We start from the raw sequence: 20586 nt of genomic DNA, 5'->3' as shown, positions 1-20586 counted from the left end.
GCTTGGTACTATAACATAATAGAATGGTTGAAGTGACTGCTGTGTTTAACAGATGTTATGAAACTGTTCATTTATATCTCCTTTAGAAGTTCTAGAACTTGAATAATGATTATGAAAAGCCAACATTTGAGAAAGCTTAAAAGTTTTTTTTTTAAAAAAAAAGAAAACATGGTTCTTTGGAAAAATCAGTTCTTTGGAAACAATTTATTTGACAGTCTCTTTGAGTTTCCTCAACATCTTCTGTAACTGATGAAAAATAAACTGGAAATAATGGATAGTCTTGGTTTGAATAGATTTTACCTTTAGGGACATATGTGCACATGAAGTTTGATGGGGGGGTAAAGAATGTCCAACAATTAGTAATTTCAAAGAAATCTTCTGTCCTGTGTTCCCTTTTGAATGTCATCTCTGTGTTTCAGCATGCCTGTGTGTCTCCAGTTTGTATAGGCACTTTGAGCAGAAAGGAAGAACATATACCTTGTTGACTGGTTGGCATGAACTGGGGAGGTTGAAGTTTTTAAAGTCAAACACCTCAAGTTGAATTTATTTTGCTTTCTGGTGGTGCTTGTGAGTTCATGGACTCTCATATATTCAGTTTTAATGGAGTGATTCAGAAGCACTGAGAATGCTCTGTGAAGTTTGTGATCTGTACTGTTTTTGTGAGTCTTGTGGGAGTACTATAAATATTCATAGTATATTCAAACCAAAGATTAAATTTTGAAGTCCAGCTTTTTCATTTTAGAATTTAAAGTATTTCCGTTGTAGGAGAAAGACAGTGGACTTCAGACAAATAAATATACATATTAGAACAATTGTAATCTCTGATGTATCATGCTTAATACTTTTAAACTCTTCAGGGATAGGCACTAACTTAATAGCCTCTTATAGAGAAAGAAGACTTTTTAAAGGCAATATCTGAACACCTCTTTATGTGTCTGATATGCATTAAGACTTCTGTGCAGGGAAGTGAAACATCTGGACCTGTGGCTATAGGCTTTCAAGTTAGTGGATTATTAACAGGTTATTCATTGTGGAATCTGTTACTGTGTTAGGTGATGTACTTTTTTATGTGCATTAAATATAAATTCTAGTAAATGAATTTTGAGATAAAATACATTGTCCTAAATTCTTGGGCATGTTAACCTGTTATGAATAGAAGGTAAAACATATGTTTTAAAACAGCTCTTTGTTTTTTGGTTCACATGTGCAGAATATAAGAACATACACCTCCTATCACCCAATGTACCTACTGCCTACCTAATGGGAGGCTGTCGTAGCTAAACTGCTTTTGAATAATCTTCTTTACTTTTAAATTCCCCTATTCTCACTTTCCCTTCTTCCTCATGCAGGGAGGGAGAGCTTTAATGTTTTCTGTGTCATTGCTTTGCACACTCTACTCAGCAGGTTATTCACTGCTGTCATTAAGTCACTTTAATATTGCTTCTGTATACAGTTAGTTTGCCATCCTGTGAGTCTGAACTGCATTTCAGTTATGGAATCTAAGACCTTGGCTTTAGCAGAATTCCTTTAGCACCACATTAATGAGCTGATCCAAATCACTGATCTAAATAGTAAAATTAAAAACAGTTTTACTGTTTAATACTTTACCAACCCTAATGTATTCTGTGTGCTCATTTAATTTGTTTGGGACATTTTCAATAATTATTTTGAGGAGCACTTTTTGAAAGAAATATGTGTTAATTGCTGCTGTTTGTAAACATTAACTTAAACCCACAGATTTTTACATTACTTTTCCCAAGTTTGTCTATCAGGTGGGTGTATGAAAGTAGCAAGAGCTAATATAGGTGAGATTAAGTGTTTGGATAAAAAATAACTTTACAGAATGAAGGCAAAAGAGTCTTCACTGAATAAATCATGAAAGTTGATTATAGTCTCCCATGATACAGAAATCATTGTAAGAAGGTATTAAAATATGGATTTAAAAACCTTGTGATGGTGCAGTGAGAAATATTGCTGGATTTGCTACTCAAATATACGTGATTTCATAAAACAGAAAAACCAAGTTGCTAACATCATGAGATCAAAAAATTCTTATATGGGACAGCTGAAGGATGTTTTTTTCATTGAGGAATTATAAATCAAGAAATTGTTTATTTGCTACTTGTGCTGTTTGTAAATAGGTAGAAAACTATAATAGAGCTGGAAACTGAAAATAAGGCTGACTTGAGTATTGAAGTCAAGTAAAAGACTAATGTGTACTTTTTCCCCAAAAGATAAATAATAGCGACAGGTAATGAACCCACAAAAACTGAAGATGACTGGATTAAATATGGATATGATCTGATGCTTTTTCAGTTCAGTAGTTTCAGAAGTATCTGGCATTTGTGCTCAGAGAAGATGGAATTCTCAATAAGCCATCATGCTGAGCTGGAAGGTCTTTTAAATAATACAGTAAGGTGTCTCCTGTCTTGTCCATTTCAACTACTGAAGCATCTAACATTAGGCTTAGTAATGCTACTCTTTGAAAATGAGACATGAATCACTCTTTGAAAAGGTGGCTTGAAGAGGCGCAATATATTCTTTGATTTCTTCTGAGCAGTAGTTAAGTATTCACTGTTAGGATGTTATGATGTTTTCATGAGATTTATATAATTTCAGCAGTTTGAGTCCTTCAGTATAGAGAAAGAATAAGCCCACATAGAAAAAAGACAGCTGGTAACCTTCCAGATGTTTCAATAAAAGGCTTGTAGCAACATGGCTATCTTCTGATGCAACCACAATGAAGACAGGCAGCATCCTTTTTGAATTTCTGTCTACTGTTTTTATAAAGGACTTTATTACTATATTAGTATTTATACTTAGATGTGAATCTAAAATAATCTAAAATATCTCCATGAAACACTTTCTTTAACCTCTTTTCTTTTTACTGACTGGCTTGGAATTTATTCTTCACTTGTGTGAGTGATGATGCAGTTTGTAACTAATCCTTTGCACGATTTCTACTTAGGATGGTGTTGTATGAAAGAGAAAAAGATTTAACTTCTGTCTTTTAGATGTATTTTCATAAGTGGAGGGATTTCAGCCTGGTGTGGATTTAGTTGATTACAGTCGAAGTTTTTGATTTTTTTTTTCTTGTCTCTTTTTTAAAAACTGCTTTTAATTAACCTTTGAATCACAAAATGACTGCATGGTTGAAGTTGCCAGGAAAGTCTGACTGTCATCTGGTCCAACCACCTGCTCAAGCAGGGCCACCAAGAATCAGATGCCCAGGATTATGTCCAGGTGACTTTTCAGTATGTCCAGGGATGGTGACTGCACAGCCTGACTGAGCAACCTGTGCCAGTGCTTGATCACTCTCATAGGGAAAAAGCTTTTCCTGATATTCAGGGGGAACCTTCAGTGTGTGCCTATTTACCTCTGATCCTGTCTCTGGGCACCACTGGAAAGAGACTGGCTCCACCTCCCCCGCACTCTCTGCCTTTGGTTTCCTGGGTGCTCCTTCTTGCCATTCTTGAAGACAGGAGTGATGTTGCTTTCCTCCAGTCTCTTGGGCACTTCTCCTAATCACCATGATCATTCAAAGCTTTTTAAGCATGGCCTTGCAGTGACAGCAGCCAACACTCATGGGTGCATCCCACCAGGGCCCATGGACTTGGATATGTCCAATTGGTTTAGGTATTCCCTGAGCTGGCTCTGTTTCAAGGATATCTTCCTCAGACCAGTTCTTTCCTCTCGATTCCTGAAGGCTGATCTAGCGAGTAAGGACTGAGGCAAAGAAGGCGTTCAGTACCTCAGCTTTTCCCATGTCCTGTGTTGCCAGATCCTCTCCCTCATTCAGCAGTAGATCCTGACCTTCCTTTAGTCACCTATCTGCTTACAGAAGCTTTAACATCTTCTCTAGGTGCTCAGACAACGTTTCTGTATACCTCCCAGTATTAGATTTGTTTGACCAGGTTTTTCTGGGGGTGGGGCTATATGTCCTCTTTGAGAAGTTGCCGGAAGCTTCCCCCATGTCTGACAGCCAGAGTCTCCAAGAGAGATCCACCTCTTGCCAAGGCTGGGCCAATCACTTGGTAGTAACACCATAGGGATAATAGATTTAAGATGGAGAGAAAAATGATACTGTATAGAAGTAATTGTGGCCAGAAAAGAGAAGAGCAAGAGTATGTGAGAGGAGCAGCTCTGCAGACACCTGGGTCACTGGAGTGTTGTAGTTTAAATTTTTGGGGGGTCCATGGGGAGTGCCCCCCGAGAGACCCACGTGTCCTAGGGTCACAGGTGTTCCTGTGCTGGCAGGTAAAGAGACTTCAGACGGCTTCTGAGGTGCTGATCAGATGAGGGTTTATTCACTGAGGGAGAGGGGAAGGGAAGGGGGGAGGGGGAGAAGGGGAGAGGGATGGGGAGGGAGCAGTACCTGAAGACCACCAGGGCAAAAGAGAAAGAGCCCTCTTGGATTGCACCCTTAACACAGAGGTTCAAAGGGGCGTGGTAAGATTCTCCAGCCAATAGAGTTACAGATACAGGATACTGCAGGGAGGGTACAGACTTGGGATAAACCATACATTTTCCAGGGGTGAACCAGAGCAAACCATTTCCATAAAATGCAATCCCACAAGTCACCCTTTTTTTCTTTAAAATGTGAGAAGAGAAATATGACATATGACAACTAACAATTTAAAAATGAAACAGTAATTACACAGTTTTGCAGCATAAAACTAAATACAATTGCAGTAAAGATTATGTTATACTATGAACAGTTTATCTGACTTTGTAATTGCAGTAAACGGGTTATGTGGATTCATATTGCAAATACAAACAAATTAACAAATTTGTCAGAGCCTTTCCAGCGTGACTGGCCTAATAGTGTTTAGCCTTTTCCAACTGGCTTTTCAGACCACCACATCCCCCAGTTTAGGCTGTGGCACTGACCTTGCTCCCACTCTGGGGACAGGAAAACACGTGGAGTTCCCCGGGCTCCACACACGGCCTCAGATTCTCCAGGTGGCCTGCTGCAGTTCCCCCATTGGGGCCAGGCAGGGGCAGTGAGGAATTTAACTCAAGCTGCCACTGATCTGCCATGGGATTCCCGTAAGGCCTGAACAGCAAGTCACCGACACCCACGGATCTGAGCCAAATCACTCCTTTCACTTTCCAACTGGTTCAACCAAAACACCCCCAGTTTTAGGTCATCAAAAGAAAAACAAAACAAAACCAAACCTACAAAAAACATCAAATACTTTCTCAGACACCATATCAGGTTATCAATCACCCTCAGAACTAACTGAGGACAGCATAAACCCAGAAGCTTCACTGATTCAATACTGAATCCAGCCATACAAGAAGACAATTCAAAAACTCCTTCCCTTGGATCCACACTTGTGACCTGAAAAGGCCTCTGCTTTCTAAAACAGAAAACAGGGGAATCTGCAATATGCACACACACAAAAACTAGAAAGGCATAATTGTAAAACTACTTCATGGGGAAAGTAGAATTAACAATTATACAAGGCTGTAAAACTGGTATTACAAATTCACTTTAGCTTTGGGGTTTGGTTTCTTAGCGTTTACCTTGTGGGACTTGGAAAGCGGAAGATCGGACTGAGGGCACGTGGCCATGGTGGCCATGCAGTCACAGCACACATGGCACTAGCCATGCCGTGCTGGGTTTAGCAGGAAGGGGTTAACTCTCGGGGGTTTGTTAAGGGAAAGGGGGTTAGGGAGAAGGAGCAGCGAGGGGAGGAGGGGGTAAGGGTAAGGAAGGAGGTTACACAATTTACAAAACTGAGTTTTGGAAGGTGCGGGGCTTGGGCACAACTGAAGACTGCTTTTTCCTTCTCTGATGGCTGTCTTGCTGAGTTCTTTTCGCTGTTGTCTGGGGCGTCAGCTGCTCGGGCTCGATTGACGGTGTGCGGGGCCTTTCTCGCTGCTGCGGAGTGTGGGGAGGGGCGCCTGTTCTCCGTGCGGCTTCTCCAGGTGCTGGGGCCCGCGTGCACGCTGCGGCGGGGCCTGGGCTGCTCTGCCGCTGCGCCGGCCTGCGCCGGGGCCGGTGTGCTCGCGCTGTGCCGCTGCTTCGCCGCCTGCACCACGGCTGTTGCGCTGCTGGGGCTTTTGCCGCCTGCGCCGGGCTGCGGCGGGCTGCGCCACGCCGCCCATGCCGCTGCGGGCCGGAGGGGCCGCGCCCATGCCGCGCAGCCTGCGCCACAGCGCCACGCCTAGGCGGGCCGGGGCTGTGCCGCGCTGCGGCGGCACAGCAGCTGTCCCGCCACACCAGGGCTCATGCCAAGGGGCCGGGACCCGGGCCCGCGCCGGGCTGGTCGGTGGTGGTGGGATGGCGGCGTGGTGGCTCACGAGGTCTCTGCGCAGTGGGGGAGGGGCCGCCCCGGGCCGCGATGGCCTGGGACAGCCGCTCCGCCAGAGATGACATTGAGGCGGTGTTACCGTGGTCCATCTTTGTCTCAGGGTCGTTGGTGCTGTTGCCCGACGTTGGTGCATCTTTTGTTGTAGTTTAAATTTTTGGGGGGGATCTTGGGGAGGGTTTCCTGGGAGCCCCCCAGGCTCTAGGGTCGCAGGTGTTCCCGTGCTGGCAGGCAAAGAGACTTCAGACGCTGCTGAGGTGCTGATCAGATGAGGGTTTATTCACTGAGGGAGAGGGGAAGGGAAGGGGGGAGGGGGAGAAGGGGAGAGGGATGGGGAGGGAGCAGTACCCGAAGACCACCAGGGCAAAAGAGAAAGAGCCCTCTCGGATTGCACCCTTAACACAGAGGTTCAAAGTGGGCGCGGTAAGATTCTTCAGCCAATAGAGTTACAGATACAGGATACTGCAGGGAGGGTACAGACTTGGGATAAACCATACATTTTCCAGGGGTGAGCCAGAGCAAACCATTTCCATAAAATGCAATCCCACACTGTGGAAGGAGGGGTGGGAGGTGTTCTAGATGCCAGATCTGAGACTCCCTTCCAGTCCTGTGGTGCAGCCTGTGGTGAAGCCCCTGTGCCCCTGAAGCCCATGGAGATCCATGGGGATGCAGAGATCTCCCTGCAGCCCATGGAGGACCCCAGCTGGAGCAGGGAGATGGCCGAGAAAGGCTGTGATGCTGTGGGAAGTCCATGCTGGAACAGGCTCCAGGCAAAACCTGATGGCCTGTGGAGTGAGGGGCCCACAGTGGAGTGGATTTTCTGGAAGGACTTCGACTCTGTGGGAAACTAAAGCTGGAGCAGTCTGTTCCTGAAGCACTCCACCCTGTGCTGGAAGAATTCATGAAGAACTGTAGCTTATGGGAAGGACGGACTGCTGAAAAAGTTGTTGGGGAACTGTTTCCCATGCCAGGAGTTCCACACTGCAGCACAGGAAGGACTCATCTCTGTGGAGAAAATGGATGAAGAAACAACATGTGATGAACTGACTATAATCCCCCTTCCCCATCGCCCTTCACCACTAAGGGGAGGTAGAGAATTGAGATAAAGTTAATCCTGGGAAGCAAGGAAGGCTGGGGGGAAGGTGTTTTTAAGATGAGTTTTACTTCTCATTATTGTACTTGGCTTTTGATTAGTAATAAATTCAACTAATTTCCATAAGTCAAGTCTGGTTTTCCCATGGTGATAATCAGTGAATGATCTCTCCTTGCCCTTACCTCAACTCATGAGCCTTTCATTATATTTTCTCTCCCCTGCCCAGTTGCAGAGGGGCCTGACAGAGGGCATTGGTGAGTACCTCAGATCCAGCTAGGGTCAATCCACCACACTCCCCAGTTACCTGTCTCCATCTTCACCCTCTGTAGGCTTTTTTGGTGTCTGAGTTTTGCCTGGAGTTCCTTTTCATCCGTTTAGGCCTACTGACATTTTTGCCAGAATTATTACTTGTTGGGATGGACTTCTCTTCCGTTTGGAAGGTCATCCTTATTACCAGAGGATATAGTAACCAGTTTTCTTGGTTTTCTTGATCTCCTTTTCCATCCACAGCCTTATGCTGTGGGATCTTGCCAGCAAATTGTCCACAGGCTGTGCTTCTGAAGTCCATGGATGTGATCTTGTATTTTGTCCCCCTTTCTCCTCTCAGGATCCTGAACTCTACAGTCTTATGGTGCCAGTGGTGCCATTGAACTTCACAGCTCTGAAGAGTGCCTCACTGATGGCAAGTAAGAGGTCCAGCAGAGCACCTTTCCTCACTGCCTTCTTGGTCCCTTGGATTAGGAATATGCCACTGCTGTGCTCCAGGAACCTTCTGGATGATTTACACACAGCTGTGTTTTGTGTTGAGCACATAACAGGGTCATTGAAATTCCCCATGAGGACTAGGCCCTGCAAATGTCTGTTGAGGGTGTCTTCCGCTTGTTATCCCTGATCAGGTGGCCTGTTGCAGACATTCACTACACTGTCACCCGCACTGGCCTGCTTTTTAGTCCTTGCCCATAAGTTCTCTGTTGGCTTCTTATCCTTAAAATCATTGAATCTAAGAAAATCAAGTGTGATTATTAATGTGGCAGTGCTGTGTCCATTACTAAACCATGTCCCTAAGCTCCAGAGCTACATGCTTTTCTGTACACTTCCAGGGATGGTCACTCTGCCCTTTCTGTGGGCAGCTTGTGCCTATGCTCGACCACTCTCTCCCTGAAGACTGTTTTCCTAATCTTCAATCTAAATGTCCCACTGGCACAGCTTGAGGCTGTTTCTTCTTGTCCTGTCATTTGTTACCTGGGAGCAGAGCCTGACTCCCACCTGCTACACCCTCCTGTCAAGGAGCTGTAGAGAGCAGTAAGGTGCCCCCTGAGTCTCCTTTTCTCTAGGGTGAACACCCCCGTCTTCCTCAGGTTCTCCTCCCTGGACGTGTGCTCCAGACTCTTTTCCAACTCTGTTCCCTTCTCCAGACACACTCCAGCACCTCAATGTCCTTCTTGCAGTGAGAGGCCCCCAAAATGGATTTGAGGTGCCTCATCAGTGCCCAATACAGAGGTACAATCACCTCCCCCATTGTGCTGGCCACATTGTCTCTGATATAGGCCAGGAAGCCTTCAGAGAGGCACCCCAGCATGCTTATTTCCCAGAAAGGATTTTGGGTATTTCTGTGTGATTGTAGGTACTCCCTTATTTACCTATAAAGGTTGGAGGTGACCTTGTTTTATTGATCTCTTATATTGTATATTTTAAAAAAATCCTTCCATGTGACATCATTCCTGACTACTACTCCCTCACAGGGCTGCTGTTGATTCACTCTGTCCCCTTTTATTCTTAGCCAGAAGCAGTCCTTAATAGTCAGCCGTCTTCCTGGCAAAGGTGCCTCTGCTGGTCGGAGTTGGATCTCATCTCTGCCCAGCAGATGCAGACCTGAAAACAAGGTCAGCAAACCCCAAGCACCAACTCTGAGGCCAATTATTGATCTATACTAACAGTGTCCTCCCCTCACACTCTTACCCCCCCTCACTATTGGATAAAAGAGGATACCACCTGTGACCTTGATTACCACAGAATTCTACAGTCAATTTTGATGCAGTCTGTGTTGCCTCTGGCAGTATCACTATGCTGGTTTTGCATTGATTGAAGAAAGCTGTGGCAAAGTGACTGGCTTTGAATGTTAACAGTTTGATCAACCAATTAACTATGGGATACACCTCTGGGCTACACCAGAGGATTCTGGGAAAACTTTTTTCTTATCTGGAAAACAGATAACGAGCAGCCTTGGCTTCCTCCTTGCCCTGCCTGGGGCCAGGCCCCTTCCAGGGTGGCCTGCTGGGCCCCGGGTTGTGGCTGGGCCTGATGACAGCCGGGCAGGTGGAGGGGAGGAGAGTGTTCCCTGTCCTGGCCAGATCGGGCCGAGCGGCTGCTGACATCTGCCCCTGTGCCGCCCTCCCCGACGCGGCCCCTGCGAGGGCCCAGGCCCCTTTGCCCCTCCATTGCAGCCTGCAGGACCTGGCCGGGCCCTTCCCCTGCCGTGTGAGAGATGATGCAGCTGAGACCAAAGGCCGCTCTGCAGCCGGGCAAGTGGACCTGCAGCAGCCAGAACCCTGAGATCCTGGCCCTTCAGTGCAGTCTTACCCTACCGCCTTCGGCCGCTTCCCAGGAAAGAGCTATCCTGCCCTCTAGCAGACCTTGGAGAATAGTAACTCTTTCCTTGCACAGGTGAAACTTGCAAAGCACTACCCTTTCTCTGAGTGAGAGAAGAGCCAGACTGGGACATGTAAAGAAACAACATGAAGAGATGAGAAGTTGCCTTGGTTTTAGACTGAAAGTCTTTTGTGAGCTATGGTAATAGACTGTAATATGCTAGAATCTCCCTTTAAATCATGGAAAAAATGTGCACTGGGGAGATGATGAGAGTATTCAAGTTGTAGATATAAACAAAGATATTTGTGATGGACTAAGTAAATATTGAAGTAACTGTGATCTTATGAGACGCTTGAACAGGGAGAGATGAGATGAAGATCTGCCCCTGGAAAGAGAAAAAAACCTCTGTTCCTAGAGATGAAGAAAAACCTTTGCTGTTGGAATAATTTATCTTTAAAATGATACCCCATGGTATGCATGACCCATATTGCAGCAATGGGAAGGCTGTGATATGGGAGGGACTTCACAAATGCAGATTCTTGGGTGGCTGCTTTTGTGAGAGTTAAAAGCACAAGCAGACTGTTCTTTCTTTTGGAAAGTTCCATGGCAGACTAAAAGAGATATTCTCTCTAAATGAACTGATGAAAGACTATTTTATACATGGTAAACTGACCTAGAGTTCCAAATTTTGTCTCTATATGTTGTCTATGAGAAGGCAAAGGAAACTTGAGGGGAGAGGGGAAGTGTTTTGAAGGTTTTATTCTGATTCTTATTAATTTTTTCTCTCTTGTAGTTTAGTTAATAAATCTGTCTTTAGTCACTTTTAAGTTTCGAACCTGCTTTGCTCTTCTCCTAATCCTATCTCACAGTAGAAAAACAGTAAATAATTCTAGTAGACACTCAAACCACTACACCAATTTTTGAAACAGACATTGGTGAACATGAAACCACTACAACATGGAAGCACAAGGAATAGTAGCCATTGAGTTGGATAAGCTTCAGCAAGTCCTCTACAATATCCAGGATTCAGGCCTTTGCAAGGCAGCAAACATCTCTAGACTATTGGTGCTGAGGTCATTGAAGCAGTTATTTCAGACAACTACTGATAAGGATTCCAAGACCTATTTCCTGAATTGCAGTTTCTGAGCTCATAGTCATGTCAACTTGGTTTGAAATAGCTGTAAAGTTGTAGATGTCAGGGAAAAATTATGAATGTTATGAGTGTAAAAATTAGTATCTTTAAGAGTGCAGAAAGTTGCTTATTAAATTCAGAATCCATCCATAACAAAAACTCATAAGAATGTGTGGAATTCCATGAATTACTGCTTTTTAATCAAATAATATTTTCTTGGTTGAAATGTCCAAAGAATTTGTCAGTATTAAGGCCATTCATTGTTAACTGGCAAATTTACAAAGTATGCACTTACATTTCAGAACATTGTATTGCAGAGAAAACATACAGTTCTTCAAACTCAGATTTTAGAAAATACCACATGTAGAAAATATGTATTCATAAAACATCTGTATTATCTATTGTATATTATGAGTTATATCTATTATATATACATAAGTATTATTTATTCTTTATATAACATATAAATTAGCCTAATAGTATATTTAGAATATATGCTGTTAAGCTAGCCAACTTCAGCATAACCCTTATTTGGGCCCTTCAAGCTGACAGTACAGAACGCTGAGATCCTCAAGTATTTCACCTGTGTTTTCCACTAATCAATATTGTCCAAAGGTTGAAGCAACACTGAGGGAGCAGTGATGTGACAAGATCATCTCATACATGCCATAGATGTCAGGTGTACGAGGAGTCTCTCGCAGGTTGTAGATATTTAGTGCACACTGCAGGCCCAGCTGAGGCTCTGCTGGATGCAGGATTACTGTGTTGTATTCCCTTCTTACATGACTTAGTTTCCCTTATACCTTAAGCTAAAGCTGTGGTGGATTGACCTTTTCTGGCTGTCAGATTCCAACCCATCCAAGGTCAACCCACTGCTCTTCCTTTAAGCACCAAAATCTGGATCTTGAGGATTAAGAGATAAGGAGTGGGGATGGCAAAAATTTGGACTGAACATTGACAGAGTGAAATAGCGGTGGGGATTCTTTTATTGTTCTTATGAGGTGAAAGGACAAGGAGGGCAGATTTACCTTGTATGTGGGTGTGTGTAAAAATTTCCACTTTCTCAGGATTTTTATGTCACTTCGATTTTAGTATGGGAAATGTAGGGGATATTTTTTTAAATGTAAGTGAAGTTTATGAAGAATATCTGATGAATATATATTTTATTGACTGTTCTTAAGTAAGTATTTCAGAGAGGTGAAGGTGGAATGCTCCGGGTGCAGATGTCTGGGTGTTGGCAGTGAGGCAAAAGTATCCAGTATCTGTGAGGAGAGGCCAGTCCTGCCCTGTGCCAGACACAGCTCCAGACCCACCTTGGGATACAGCCTCCATCAGCAAAGCATGTCAGTACCTCTGGCAGAATGGGTTTTAAGAAAGGGTAAAATGCTGCCTGTCAGTGTGGTATAAGGTTATAAAAGGGGGAGAAACCATCCTGTGACACCATGGTCCTTGATTAAAGAAGCAGAGAAGGCATTCTAGTCACTGAAGCAGGTTGGGAAGACCACAGTGGAGCAAGTGTTTCCCTGAAACCTGTGCAGGACCTCATGCCAGGGTAGGTAGATATTTTCAGGAGGAGCTGGAGCCTGTGGGGGAGCTTCACTGGAGTTCTTGTTGTTCCCATGCTGGAGCAGGCAAAAAAATGTGAGAAGGAGAGAATGACAGAGGGGAAATATTATGGACTGATCTCTCACTATCCAAATCTATTTTAATTGGCAATAGATTCATTTAATGTTCCCAAAGTCAGGTCTGTTTTTTTCTGTGATGAAAATTGGTAAGTGACCTCCCTGTTTTTATCTTCACCCATAATATATTATATTTCTCCCCATGTTCTGTTTATGAGGAAAAATGAGGGATCAGCTGGATGGAGGCCAGATTGCAAGGCCATAATTTCTTTAGTCAGATATTTGTTTCAGAATTCTGTAGTTTTTTAAAGTTTTCCTAGCAGGACAGAAAACACCTTACTACTGGGAAGGTTTAACTCTTGTGGTGTTGAAGTAGTGAATGACTGCTATAGGAATCCTTTTTTTTTGTGTAGATGAATTGTTTTTTGTAGAAAGTTGGTCAGGTGTACAGTCGTATTCTAACATGGGTTTGGAACTGATTAAAGTTTAGTTATTAAACTAGAATGTCAGCAATTGCTTGTCTGATGTCAAATCATATTTGTGTCTTGTTTTCTTTCTTAAAAGCAAACCAGAGCCTTACAAAAAAATTTCCTTGAATCTCATATTAGTAACTTTCTTTGAAGCTATATGTTGCTCTCTAAATTTCATAGGAACATGTTACAGTAATTCTAGAGTTGCTTTATTTATCTGTAAACTTTTATTCTGCATTGACAAGTGAAATATGTCTTTTCCACACCACCACATCCTTCCTTGTACAATTAGTTACTGGGCAACAGGAAATGTACAAGAAGCTTTGTTAAAGCAATTTGCTATAGTTATCTACATTTCTTGTTGATAGCTTCTTTCAGTTCTTTTTGTGAGTTTGTTTGCCTCTATCTCCCTTGTGCTGTCATTCTTTCTTGCTCAGTTTATTTTCTTCATTTCCTGCTGTAATGTAGCAGTGTACTGTGTTTTTCTGTATAATCCTCTTCATACCCTCCTGCCCAATGCCATTGTGAGCTGCCATAATTTTTGTGACTTAGGGCTGTTAATCCTACTGTTTATCTAATCAATGCCAGTTTCCTCAGAATAGAGCCTGCCAAATGCACCTCTTCCTGGCAGCTGTGTCTTGGATGTCCTAGTGTGATTTGAAACCTGCTCTCTTTTGTCAGTTTCTTATTCATTTGGCACTTCATCTCTCCCTTTGCAATGAATAAGCTGATCCATTTTAGGTGAAAACAGCTTTGTTTTTTAATAGAAGAACTGTTTCTATGAACTCATGTTTTATATTCCTTTAATTTTTCTTTTTTAGATGCTGGATGTCTATGACATTCTTCCTTTTGATAATCCAGATGGTGGCGTTTGGAAGCAAGGATTTGATATCACATACAATGAAAATGAATGGGACAGTGAACCACTTCAAGTTTTTGTTGTGCCTCACTCACATAATGATCCAGGTAATATGCTAGCTGTATTGATTTGAGGCTCTGGAGGCTTTTGGATTAGGAAATGCATTGCCAATGCTGTTAAGATTTTTTTTTTAAGTATGCCAGTTAATATGTTAGATTTAAGTCTAGCAAGGCAGTTAAACAGATGTATGATTCAAGTGCCATTGACTTCCAAAGACAACTGTTATGATACAAGTTGTATGTCTGCTGAATTTGTTAACTGGAGCAGAACTTCAGTGTTGAAATTGGAAAGTGACATGAATTTCTGGTAACCCTTTCAGTTTATATATTGCTGCATTAAATGCCATCTGTTCTTATTTTGATTTTTTGGACTGTCATAGATATTTAACCTTTAGCCTGTGATAAAGAAATGTGCTTTTGGAAGATGTGACAATGGCAAATATGAAGCTTTTCACACTTTCTTCACTTTTTTGTATACATCCTCAACTTATAGTGAGATAATGAAAAGTCTAGATTTAAACAGAAATCTAGGTATGCCTTCATAATTTCATTTCTGCCCAAGTGGATTTACAGTGTAATAAACAAAATGGAGACATGTTCCTTTATTTTGGAATGACTTCTTGGTAAAATTTACCAAAAATTGAATTATGCTGCTATACTGTACTCCTGGTACATGTACTGACCGTGAGAGGCTGGTAGCACTGACGGTTGTCAAGAAAAGCCACAATTTAAGTGATAGTAAATTTTACTACTGTATATCTCACTAAAATGTAATTTATTGTATGAAGTACTGTGGATCTGAGTGAAAGTAAGGTAGTTCAAACATAAGTGGATTTTATTTGCATGTATATAGCATTTTCAATGAAAATGAGTGCTGGAATGTGGAATTACTATATTGTCCAGTTATGATAGATAAATGAATGCAGTATGGATATGATAAAAATATTCAGATCTAATAATTATAGTATAAACCTAGATCTGTCTATTTATTAGACTTTCTTTGTGTGTCAACTGACGCATGAAATGGCAACACGGAGGCAAGAGGTCTGCAGTGCAAGAGCTGCTCCCCAAAAGGAGAGCGAGCCTGTTTATTTCTTTAATTTTTATACATTTGTGGGTCTAGTTGTGGATTGACTGCTGGGGTTACTACCCCTTCACCCCACTGGCCAGACCAGCTGTCAGTCAATATTATTTTCAGGCTAGAAAATGTGTAAACAAAAGACAGTGAACAGAAACAAGAAGGTTTGTTTATGTTCCAAGGCGTGAGAAACTGAAAAATTGACTCCTAATATTGTGCAGAAGCTAAAAAACTGACTCCATCTTATGAACAATGCAGAAGGGTTTAGAAAAACTCAGAAAAACCAGGGTGACATCTTTGAACCTAAGTCCATTTATTCCTCTCTGGTTGTAGTTCTCCTCAAAACTTCCCTAGGAAGAAGTAACTCTGTACAGCACATAATGAATCAAAGCAATCCTAAAGCAATATACAGAACTTCTCATTCTCTTGGGACTACTAAAACAAGGTGTGGAGTTTATCTGTCTCCCTTTTTTCTGCTGAAGCTATTGGGACAATTTCCTAACTGGATTGTTGGCAGTCCACTAGTTACTGGTGTCTGGTGTCACATCTGCCCTTCTGCAATGTCTTTACCTGAATTGAACAAACACACAGTGCACAGTGTAGGCTGAGGTAACTTCTCGAGAGCATGAGGCTTAGGAGCTGCAGGGGAATGTCCTGAGGTAAGCTGTGAAGAGATTTGCAGATAAGTTCACCACTATCTATTCAAGCCATGAGGTTCAGTATGGGCTAACTGTCCTGGCACATATATTTTTGATTTTTTTTCTTTTAAAAAATTTTAATTTCTACTGGTACTTTTTCCGCAGGTTTTAGTAATTTAATTTTGGTTTTATTTTATTTACACACTTTCTGTATCTCACTTCCAGTTTTTTTTGTCTCTTTCTCACCAGAGCAGGTAAGGAAGGGGAGCATCTGTGTGGGGCTTTATTTCCAGCTGGACTTAAACCACAGGAACACGCAACACCTTTTATGTATGATGAGCTTTGCCATTGGGTGCCTTAATAGGATTTGGTTCATCCTGTAGTACAAGTTCTGTTTACGAAAAATGGCCAGCTGAGCCTTCATTCTAAAGAATCTGAGAACTTTAAGTTCTCTGAGTTTACTGAACCGCTTCTCACATCAAGCTTATTGCTCTACATGGGAATCTGGACAGACTGGATAGGGACCAATGCCAGCTGTATGAGGTTCAACAGGGTGAAATGCTGGGTCCTGCCCTTGGGTCACGACAACCCCTGCAGTGCTACAGGCTGGGGCAGAGTGGCTGGAGTGCTGCCCAGTGGAAAACCTCACAATGCTGGTCAACAGCAGCTGAACATGAGCCAGCTGTGCCCAGGTGGCCAAGAAGGCCAAGGACACCTGGCCTGTGCCAGCAGCAGTGGGGCAGCAAGAGCAGAACAGTGTATCCAAATTAGGATGAAGATTACTAAGGTCATTCAGTGAAAAATTACTTATCTTTCTATATTTGCCATTATGCTTGACATATGATACACCTTTTGCAGTGTCAGAGAATAACAGGGTTTTTCTCTAGATCCAGAGACCCTCTCCATGGCATTCTTTTTGATTCTTGGCCTATGTTTAAAAAGCACAACCAAACAACAAAAAAACCCCAAAAAACTCCGCAAGCACTCAAGAATTCCAAACAGCCACGCCCCAGCAACAACATACGAAACAAAAGACTGGGTCCCAGAAAAAAAACCAACCAAACTTACACCACCAAAAGCAGCAACCAAAAAATCCCACTGAAAAAAAGGCAACCAAAACCACCCATCCTCCCAAACTCTCCAAAGGAGTTTGTGAGTAACTAAAATTACTATAACTAAACCTATAAGATAGATAAAGTGTATCTCTGCTCCATAACCAGAGGTAGCTTTATCAATATCTTTTCCTGATAACTTCTTGTGTTATCAGACGTGGAATTTCTTTCACTTTTTTCAGTAGAAATTTTCTCATTACTTAGAAAGTATGTTAGCCCTGTGTTTTTAATTTTACGTATGAGTGATGTCTCTTGGTATACCTGAGTGCTCCATTTAAGGAAGTTTAATCTGATTCTATTTTGCCCTTTTGAGCACTGTTTTGGCCCTCATCCAAACATAGGGATGTAGGCCATAGGGCCTACAGGGATGTGAGCATAGCTTAAGAGATGGATTTTTACAAGCATTTATTAAATTTTTCTTGGAGGGAGTCATAATCTAGATCTAGATTAAGTAGAAATACAATACAATGAGTAAAATACTTACAATAGGTAAGCTACTATTCTTTCATCTCTGAGAGAATTCTTCCCTGGGTCTGTCTCTTCAATGAAAGGATTTGAAAAATTCTGTGAAGTTATGCAAGCTGCCTCCCATAATTTTGTTGCTACTTTTTTCCTAAATATGTTTTTCACAAGGGCTTGCCTGAGGTCTTAATGCTAGTGTCATTCACCTTTCAGAGTTGATTTTCTTGCTGGTGTCTGGTTTTTGTTCCTAATTCTTCATTCTTAGTATGTGAATTCTTAATGCCTTTACAATAAAATTGTGTCTGCCTTTCACCAGCAGCAACTGAATTTAAAAAATCTGTATCTCCTCTTGCATACAATATGAGTATCTTTCAGCTGGTTCAAGCTTCTCAGCTGATATTCCATAGATGTAAAATGAGCTAGAACCCTAGTAAAAGTAAACAGTTCCTTCACCAAAGGTGATTGTGTAAGACTGGCTATTGTTTGCTTTTGCAAAGGGTGTTGTAGAAATCTCATGACTTGATACTGCTTTTTAAGGACAATCCTGTGGAATATTTTGCAGTATGAAAAACATGTGAACAAGCACTTAAAAGAAGGAAAATATATCTGTAACATCTGAAATCTCCTGCATAACTAATGGTTACCTTATACTCCTTTCCCACAGAGAACTAAAAGTATTGTGCAAAGAAAATGCCTTCTGGAAAAAAAGAAAAGCTTAAGTCATCATGAATATACAGTGTAACAATGTATGTGAAAGATGTTTAACAAGAAATAGGGTCAGTATAGGTATAACTATATTAGCTGCAGAAGCTTTAAATTTTCATTAGATTTTATGTTTTCTCATCTGAGGCTACTTTAACTTTTCATATAACCAGCTAGTGAGAATGTGTAGCTCAAAGGAAAAGGCCTTGAAAAAAACTTGTCTAGGAGGTGGCATCCCTGCCCATAGTGTCGGGCTAGAAATTGCATGGTCCTTTCCAATCCAAGTCACTCTCTGAATCTGTGAAGCACAATCAACAGGGAAAGTGGTGGGTTTAGGTTCCACCTCCTTTTTTTGAGGGATGATTGCATCTGCTGGTGCTCATCATTTTGTGATGCTAAATCTGGGCTTAATGCTTTGAATAACCATGACCTTCAAACTTGGGATCTTTGTGCTTCTCTCTGCAGCAGCTAATCTGTTTATCCATTTTGGGAAATAAGTGTTGAGAGTGGGTCCCCTTCAGGCTTTCAGTCACTGCGGGCACAATTGTCTTTAGTTGCTGGCAGTTGATAAAGATTTGAGCACCTCAGTAGCATGTATGATTTTGGGGGGACTCACCCAATGCAGATTAATCTTAATGCATGGAAGAAGTTCAGTTGTTGTGTGAGATTATAGCTGTCATAGATAAGTGGTGATTCTGTCAGAAGCAGATTAAGGAGTGAGCATGTAACCTGCTGTGCTGGCAGAGCCCTTATGTTGGCTCTCATCTGCTTCAGCTGTGGTTTTTTGTGACTGCCTGAAGTGGAGGGGGCAGCTGAAATGCAGAGGGGAGAGCTCTGCTCAGGGATTATGAGATTGTCAACCAGCACAAATGGACTTGAAAGATGAGGTTTGGATATGACCGGAGGATTGGAAAGACACCTCTATCTTTTACTGATCTGTAATAATTTTGGTAATGACTTCTCATTAAATAATTTAAGAATTGAGACCTGTGAGCTTTCTAATGTATGCGTATACCAGGTAAGAGTATTTCATTGCTAAATCTGGATTACAGACCTAGTATAAGCAGCACTTAAGTGGAATTAAATGTGACTGAAGTAGATTTTTCTCTTGCTTCTCCATTCACATGCAAGTGTATGGGCACATAGCCCATAACTAAATACTACTTTTTAACACTTCATCAATTATCTATAACATTGATCGCTTTTCCTTACAACCACTCACATTAATCACCTTTTATTTAAGACAGTCTCAGTTTCTCAGGAGGAAATCTATATAGACATAATTCAGTGTTAAGATATAAGAAATCTTAACCATAATTTGATGCTGTTAATACACCATGGAGTTCTACATACATTTTCTGTTGGCTGAGTCTGGATATGTTTTTCTGGTGACTTCTTAATTTTCCTGATGTGTTTGGATCAAATATTGCTTAAACTGTTGTCTGACCCACAAAATACAAGAAATGCGCAGCTCACAATTTTTTCTTGACATGCTGAATGAGGGAAATTAGAATTTTATTCCTGGCTTATTTCTCAATATTTCTGTGTTTGTGGAAGAGGTGCAGTTCCTTTGAAAATCGACAGGACTGTTACAGAAAGGACACTTTTGACTGCTCATCAGTAGAAGTTTCTTTTTCATCTTAGCTATGATGGCAGTAAATTATATATATATATATATATATATATATATATATATATATGTATATATAAAAATATATAGATATATATAGATATATAGATATATAGATCTATAGATTTAGTTCCACTAATATATTTGCAAAGAGAATGCTTTTATTTTCTGGAAAGCTGTATAGTGCTAGCTGGAATTTAATGGTTTTATTTAATAGTGGCATATAATTAATTACTCAAGTTTCTTGTGTTGCAAGGAGTGTCACTGATGTGTGAATTTTAGACTCAGTGAAATTAATTGCGATCTTCTGAAAAGTAAATCAGGGATGCAAACTTCTATCAAAAATGCATTAATCTCGTGTATAGTGGCATAATATTTCAGAAATTCATGAGATCTGCCTCTTCATTAAAACAGTCTTCATCAGAAAAAAGAAATTATTTTAAAGGCACATTTCCTCTTAAACATTGGAGGGTGACTTGTGGAAGTAAGAAATTGAAAAGCCTATATTGTTTTATTTCAACAGTTAATTTTAAACCAAAAGACAAAAAAAAATTCAAATGTAAAAGAACACCCCAAGAGTCTTGCAGGTATATGTAAGCTGTACCTAAATACTTTTGCTAGAAATGGATTTGTGATTCTTGTCATGATCAAATTGTTAAGTGCTTTTGCTTTAATAAAGTTACTTTTTGAATAATGCTAATTTGGCGGTTTCTGTTCTCATTTTGTCCTGAAAGTTTCCCTTTCTCTCTACATCTGTGTCAACCATTCTAAGACACAAGACTGTCTTTCTCTAGTGCAAGGAGCTGATAGAGCTTCAAGAAAG

General features: G+C 41.5%; 1 protein-coding gene across 1 annotated transcript in view; it reads left to right on the top strand.

The window, feature by feature from the left end:
* The window catches only part of MAN2A1 (mannosidase alpha class 2A member 1), a 120254-nt gene that overhangs the window by 13272 nt on the left and 86396 nt on the right, over positions 1 to 20586 (top strand). Inside the window, exon 3 of the mRNA XM_063421882.1 lies at positions 14045 to 14189. Coding sequence (XP_063277952.1) covers positions 14045 to 14189 — 145 coding nt within the window. The remainder of the gene's footprint in view (positions 1 to 14044; positions 14190 to 20586) is intronic.

This window comes from Prinia subflava, chromosome Z (assembly GCF_021018805.1).
Source record: "Prinia subflava isolate CZ2003 ecotype Zambia chromosome Z, Cam_Psub_1.2, whole genome shotgun sequence".
Classification (NCBI taxonomy): Eukaryota; Metazoa; Chordata; class Aves; order Passeriformes; family Cisticolidae; genus Prinia; species Prinia subflava.
The sequence above is the reverse complement of the archived record's forward strand: the minus strand, read 5'-3'. Positions and strand labels throughout refer to the sequence as shown.